The sequence below is a fragment of the Diplotaxodon limnothrissa genome, linkage group LG22 (genome assembly GCF_057381915.1).
Source record: "Diplotaxodon limnothrissa isolate DT_005_m linkage group LG22, D_limnothrissa_male_GT1.1, whole genome shotgun sequence".
Classification (NCBI taxonomy): Eukaryota; Metazoa; Chordata; class Actinopteri; order Cichliformes; family Cichlidae; genus Diplotaxodon; species Diplotaxodon limnothrissa.
Window position 1 is genome coordinate 22,977,733 of NC_140616.1, and position 7,409 is coordinate 22,985,141.

The 7,409-nt window shown below is 36.5% G+C and overlaps 1 protein-coding gene across 1 annotated transcript; it reads right to left on the minus strand.

Moving 5' to 3' along the window:
* Positions 1–5,263: 5,263 nt before the first annotated feature.
* Positions 5,264–6,553, minus strand: LOC146609961 (uncharacterized). The gene is made up of 4 exons (XM_085346752.1): positions 6,410–6,553; positions 6,075–6,242; positions 5,863–5,962; positions 5,264–5,568 (listed from the first exon to the last, which is right to left on the minus strand). Exons 1-4 carry the CDS (start codon positions 6,551–6,553, stop codon positions 5,264–5,266), a joined length of 717 nt encoding a protein of 238 aa, XP_085202878.1.
* Positions 6,554–7,409: the final 856 nt, after the last annotated feature.

Sequence of the window (7,409 nt, forward strand, 5' to 3'; positions counted from 1 at the left end):
TAGATTGTATCTAATAATATAATAATGGCAGACATGTACGTAAGAATGTGGGTAACAAGGTAGACGTTTCTGTTTTTTAAGAGAAAAGAGGTTCTTGTTAGGGCTCAGTGACACAGAATCCATTTGTTGTCAGACCAAGGGTGCTTTTGATGACACAGAAATGTTGTCAAATGATTCACAGAATTTCAACTCATGTGTGAAAACTTTCATGGATCAAAAACAGCACTCATTTTAAATGGACTTGTTATCCCCTTGTATGCAGCCTCCAGCACTCCTGCTACACATTTTCTGTTTTGTCATTGACCTAAAACATGCAAAGAGAACAAACATGACTTTTGAGTCAAACTGACATAAAACTGATTTTGAGGATCGTCATGGATAGGGTTACATATCTAAATAGCTTTACTCAGTGAAAGAATTCACAGCCTCCAAGGAAAGTATCTAAAAATTACCTGTGGGCTCACAGTAGTTTAGGGACATGTACCAATACATTTTGGTCGCCACTCGCCCATGTCTCACGGGGCTAATTAAGACTTACTCTTCTCCCCTAAAATGAAAGTTAAACTGAAGGGACAATGTCCCTTTCATGTCACAAATATGTGCTGGCAAGTGGTCAGAACAGGACTTCCAAGTGGTGATCGAAACACAGCAGGGGCAGTGTACGGCTCCAGAAAGAGATGATCCCAAAAAGGAAATTAGCCAAATTTACATCAGGCAAAGTTTGTGTCATATAGTTTTTAATTGAACCTTATATGCAGTACTATTCCAAAGTCTCAAGCCCTTTTTTACAATGTTATTATGAAAACTGGAAATAGGTACAGTGTTTTATTAAAACAAGAAATATAAGATACAAGGCAAAATCAGAGACTGTATAAGTCCTTTAAATCGCACCAAATTATTTGGCATCCTCAACACAGCCTGAACTCTCTCATTCAAGCTTTCTTGTAATTTCAATAAGCAATCTGGATGCTTGCTGCCTTTTATTTAGTTCTTTGTCAAGATGATCCAACAATGCTTCAATAATGTTGAGGTTCAGGGTGTGAGGAGACCAGTCCATCACTGATGGTGTTCCAATTAAAGTTTAAAAAAAAAAAAATCTTTTAAATCTTGTGTGTTTGGGATCATTTTCATACTGAAGAATAAAGCGATTGCCAATCAAATGCTTTCCAAATGGTATTTGAACATTTCTAGATTCATAATTCCATTGATTTTGACAAGATCACCAACTCCACTGACTCAAATGCAGCCACAAACCATGACACTGTAGACATTCACTGTTACACCACCAAAAATGTAAAATTGAAATTCAACACTCTATAAGACCTGCTGTGTAATTTGCCTTTTCTCCCTTAAAAATGGCTTTTTGCACAGTTCTGTATATATCATTATGTATGCATCAATTTCTTAAAAAGCATCAGAACTGCTTTCATCATCAACCTTTTATAGTTTTTTTTCTTTTTTTAACCACAGATTACTTTATGTCTCAGTATATCACAGCTACTGAAACTTTCACTGACTATGAAGTTAAGTCACACATCACAGAATATCTACAATGTGTAACAATGTAGCTACTGCAAAGTGCAAATTGTAGCTCTGTTGCAAAATTAGAAATGTCTTAAATCTCTGACCACCCCTAACGTGAAAGGTAATTAGGCCAAGATATGGTCTGCTGCAATTGTAAGATAGCACTATACTACCATGCCGCCGTACTGCTGCACTACAGCTAGCAGCTCGTGAAAGATTAGACTGGTTAGAACCATTCTTACTCTTGCATGACCCAGTGGCTTGTGCTTTCAAAGTACTGAAACAAGGATATATATATATACATATATCACACCCAATTAAAACAACTAACCTCAAATTAAAACATGTGATAGGAGTACTCGTGTAAAGATGATTACTTTTGCAGTATTTCTCTATAGTGCTTAAACGATTATAATGCAGCTGCAGTGTTCATATTAATAGTTGAGTTTATTCTGTACACACTGCGTTATCACTTTAATGTGGTTAGACTGATCAGTGCCTGCAGGAACAAGTTAAAGCAGTTTCACACTTTGGTAAAAGACGCTTCCCTTTACTGTGCTCGTGCGTGCGAGTCTTACTGTACTAACTTGAAGATGAAAAGCAGAACAACAATTAATGCATATGCAAATCTGCAACAGTGAGACCAACGCCTTTGTTCCTTAAATCTGGCTGTCACTGGTTTTTAATTACCCGACTCCCCTCAGTGAGTGTGAATACAAAGTCCTTATCAATGACACAGTAGAAACACAGGGGCCGTACATGCTAACAAGGGCCTTTAATCAATGTCTGCCACACAGGCACCAAGAGGGTTACCACAAGCTCATTCGCATTTGCTGGCTTTATTGTTGTTGTAATAGTTCAGTACACAAATTTCCTTGTGTGTGTATTTGCCTTTTATTTATTTATTTATTTTTCTCTTGCTGTTCGTGTGCCGTGTCCTGTGTTTGAGTTCTCTTGCAGCATTCAACAGTTTACTCAGAAAACAGTAGGGGTGTCGGTGCAGTACTTAATGTGGGGATGAAAATAACAATAAACATTTATACAGCGCATTTCATTGAGATGGAGAGAGCACTGCGGAGGAACATTATTAAGGGCAAAGATTGTAATGACAAACAAATATAAATAAAAGCAGCTCATTTGCATCTTTGTAGGGCGAGCCAAAAACAACAAAAGGGGACTGTGTTTGTGTCTCGTGAGTGTTTGTGTGTGTGTTTTGAGAAGCGGCTGATCAACCTCCTCCCCCCCAGAAATGTGCAGGTGAACTTGCACAAATAAAACAGCGCTGTGCCTCTATCATATATAATCCTAGACGCTGGAACCCATTCCAGACTCAGTGCGAAGTCTTATTAAGCTTTGGGCTAATCAAAGATCCGTCTGTATCAGGCTTACTTCATCTCCAAGGGCCCACTCCACGTCAGCGACACAGCGCGCTGACAGCTGATTGATCCGTAGTTTGCTTTTTTATGCTTTTACTTCTGTCTCTCTGAACAGAGAGACTCAACACAGGATGATCTTGGCACAAAGTGTCTGTATTTGTATTAGTGTCTCAGTTGCCATGTGGCGGGTATTTACATGCTCTGATATCAGGTTGTCATCAACTTGATTGCCCGTCTTAGTGAAAAGTGTTGGCATTCTTTTTAAATGCGTTTCCCTATCCTTCACCCGTATCAATTCCTGACTATGAATGAGTTAAAATCTTCAATAACTACGTCTCTACTCTCTCTATTAGGCTATCTCTTTGTGGTGCTTATGTGTGTGTTTGTGTTTGATGTGATTGTGTGTGTGTGGTTTGGTGGCAGATTGATGTGTTTGTCTCTCCTCTGTTGTTTTCCATCCTTTGTTTTGCGCTGTTGTTTGGACAGGCATAGGCTAGCTGGAGATGGGAATAAATGGGACTGTTAGGAGACATCCGTTATATGCTGACACAAAGCCATTATAAAAGAACAACTCCATATGTGTGTTCGAGTGTGCGTGCTGCATACAGTGCAGTTGTGTTTGTGTGATCTATTGTAGGAAACAAATGTAGGTGGTATGTTTGTTTCTCTGTTCAACAGTATGCATTTTCATATCTGCGTATGCACTTGCTGTCAAGGACAGTTGTTTTCACAAGCTACCAAAGAACAACTCTACATCATTAAAATTGCTGGTTTTGTTTGGCAAGCACTCCAAAAATCCTAAAAATAATCACTGTGCAGAGATTGAAATGAGAGCAAGGCCCTACTCTAAAAAATAGATTCAACCATCTCTGAGTTTAAGCATATATCCAGAATTAAGTAACTCTGAGGTGGGCAGCTCTGAGTTTTCGGTTTGTGAAAGATATTGCTTTTAGATTTTTTTAGATTTATTTATTTTTTAGATTAAACACCTGGGATTTCATTTTGGGCTTTGTGAGTCATTCAGAGGTAGACTTGCTGGTGTTTTGCAGATCATTGTCCTGATGCATAACCCAGGTGTGCTTGAGTCTGAGCACAATTCATGGTTCCACACACTGTAAAACCCAATAAGTTAATTTTACTCAAGACTTTTGGTGAAACTGATTACATAAAATATTTTAAGTAACTAAAACTTTAAAATAAAAGTTAAATAAACACACTTTATTTATTAGCTTTAGATAAATATTTTTAAGTACCATTGATAAATGTTTTTATGTTATATCCACATTTTTGGTTTAGTACTCTCTACTTGATATTTTGAGTTTCAAGTACAAATCTAGCTCAAGTAACTTTAAGGAATTAATTTTTAGTTTCAAAATGTTAACCATTTTAAGCTAATACAACTTAAAAATTTAAAATACAAATGCTTGTAATATCCAAATCTGTGTTTTGAATTTGATATAAAAAAAATGAATAAATAAATAAAGTGCCCAAAAATAATTACACTTGTAAAAACATAAGACAGAAAATATAAATTCAAGTTACAAATTTGAGTTACTTTAACACATAGCCTTTCTAACAAAAAGCCCAAAGACATAAATCCACCACATTTTATAGGGAATAATGTCGGAAATTTTGGCACAAGGTTACAATATTAGAAATAAAGAATTTCACAACATGTTTTAAGAGTATTCAAATTTGATTAACACATGAGTACGGCCTTTTTATTAAAAAACAAACAAAAGGAAACGAAAATCCTGCATTATTAGGTGGGAAAACCGAATGAAAGTAATAGTATAGTATAGTGCAGCTAATACACTGAAATATAATTGGTAACCTTTTTAATATGCCAATACTGTGGTTATGCAAAATGCACATTTGTAGAGTGCAATCACAGTCTCAACAACAAAGCAATAAAACATTAAATAGAAAAATACTTCTTCAGAGACATAAAACAAAGTGTTATAAACCTCCTTAGCGCCTTATGTCAGTTATGAGTAGTTCAGGAGGAACGTTCCTTAAGTGACATTCAAGATCCCACCTCAAAGCCAGAAATGTAGTGAGATTGTCCTTCATTTTCTCTATAGATTTACAGTTATCTGACTAAAAACACAATCAAAATCAACTAAAACACAAGTGATGATGGGGGAAAAAATAAATTAATAAAATAAAATCACCCCTTTTACTTTGTATGTGGCTTTAAGATAATGAAGTATGAAACAGAGTCTGCAAAGATTTCTTTATTCTATTCTCTCTTTTTAAAAAAAACCCAAAAAAAAACAACAAACTTATCCAGACTTGGAAACATGATAAACTGAATTACTTGCTTTAACAGGCACTTGAGGGCTGTGTAGGAACCCTGGACATTATTCTGCTGCCAAAAGATCATTTTTAAGACTCAGCACTTTGGGCTTCAACTTCCCACCCTCTAGACCCATCAAAATGTTCTGAATGAAGTCAAAAATGTTGGCCAAACATTTTGGATAGCTTAGGTGCAGGGCGTAGGTCAGTCCAAATATCACTAGAAATGCATCAGCCAGGGTGGTGAAATCAATGATCATGTTACCCTCGACCAAAACTGCAGTCTTCTCCGGGCAGAAGAATGTTGCATCGCTGGAATTGGCTCTGATCAGAAAAAAGCCACAACACACCAAAGATTTGAGAAAACAAACTGACAAAAATAGTACTTTTAGTAAAGCAATGTCATACATCGTAGCAATAACAACAGAAAGTCAATAGGAGTTATATATTTTTTTCATTTGTACAGTGATGTATGGTTGGGCTAGGAACATTATAGAAGGTCTACATACATTAAAAACATGTAGTGTATCCATTATGTGACATGGACACTGTTGTAGACAGATCCAAGCATGGAGATGCTTCTCAAACTCTCAAAGTGTCATAATGTTTTGAGAAATCTAAACAAGGATGCTACTAAGATATTGTTCACAACTTTGTCCAAAACTTACATCCCATGTTTTGATGAAGGTAGAGGTGTCTTCGTACAAATAGGCAGAGAGGGCATGAAGCACACCAGCACTTTGGGCATGGATATCAGCTTGTTCCTACGTCACAAGAAAATTTTTATTTTAAATTATTGGCTAACCTAGTCAAGAACGGTAATTAAAATTGATCAAATTAAATAAAGCTCAAAAAACAAGACAAAAACCCACTAACCTGGAGATTATAGCTTCTGAAGAGCTGAGACAGGATATCAGACACGTTCCCTGTGCAAACAGCTTTCTTTCTGAATAAGCTCTGGAGCCGGGGAGCATGTTGGTCCAACACAGCATAAAAGTGGTTCTTCAGGTGAAGGTTTGTAATCCTGTGGAATTCTGCACAGATCTGAACACACAGGATACATTTGTGTTTACAAGTTTCAATTAGTCTATAAATCTTTGCAAAATACATCAAAATCCTTACACTCCAAAGGCATAATTTGTTCAGACAGGCCAGATAACAGGAGTTGATATAAAATACATCTTGTTAGATACATCTATATACATTCTTACCTGGGACTGGGATTTCAGAGTAGGCCAGCAATCCAGGATCTGACCTACTGGTAGGTCATCATTGATGATCTCTTTGCATCGCAAGGCCAAAGTTGTGTGCATCAGCTTTGTAATCAGGATTCTTTTCACTTTTCTCGACTTCATCTACAATCTGTAGTCTTAGCTGGTCAAGGTAAGCAGCATCTTCACCCCTGAAGATTTACTTCTGCCCTGGCATGGACATAACAGTAAAACACAGAAGACAAGACAGACTACACATAGAACAGAAAAGACACATAACCAAGGAGACACAGGTGAAACATAACCAGCCCAGAACTCAACTAAACCTTAACTAATAATAACAACAATACAAGAACTTCACCTCATTTCAATATAACATAAGAAAGCAAAAATACAAAATAAACTCAAAATGCTGGGTCACAGACCCAGCCCTTGACAGATAAAAAACTAAGTCTTTCACTAATGAACACTGGGCATCAGAATAAAATAAAACGAAAGAATAACTGTTTGGTAAATATATTATTGATGGATTCATCCTTAAGCTAACCTAAAATAGACCAGGCACAACAATTTTACAGTTCAGAAGATTCTACATTTCAACTTAGTATACATAACTATTTGCAATGTAAACCAAGTTCTACCGCCTAATTATGTAATGATTAATCACTGCTTTTGTAAGTATGTCCTGTGCCTACAATTTTGCTGCCCCAGTTTTAATATGTACAACTCCAGAGAACTAAACGTAAGTTTTAAGTTCCACCAGTTAGCAAATGGGTTAGCCAAAGTCAATATCCACGTATGCGCTAAGTGTGAAGCAGCGCAGCAGTGCATATTGATTCAACAATTTAACCACAAGGCAGTTTATAATCTGCAAATCCAGAAACGCCTTCTAAAGACTTCTAGTAAGAGATTAGAAAAGTTATTAACACATTATTAATCCCAGCCTCTGCTGGGACTAATAATGTGTTATACTAAATATGAGCTTATTAGCATAATTCAT

Excerpts from the sequence above, each read along its gene's own strand:
- LOC146609961 (XM_085346752.1), bottom strand. The coding sequence starts at position 6,553 with ATGAAGTCGAGAAAAGTGAAAAGAATCCTGATTACAAAGCTGATGCAC. Across the intron at positions 6,243-6,409 it reads CTCTGAAATCCCAGTCCCAG|ATCTGTGCAGAATTCCACAG; the intron begins GTAAGAATGTAT and ends CTGTGTGTTCAG. Across the intron at positions 5,963-6,074 it reads TCAGAAGCTATAATCTCCAG|GAACAAGCTGATATCCATGC; the intron begins GTTAGTGGGTTT and ends CTTGTGACGTAG.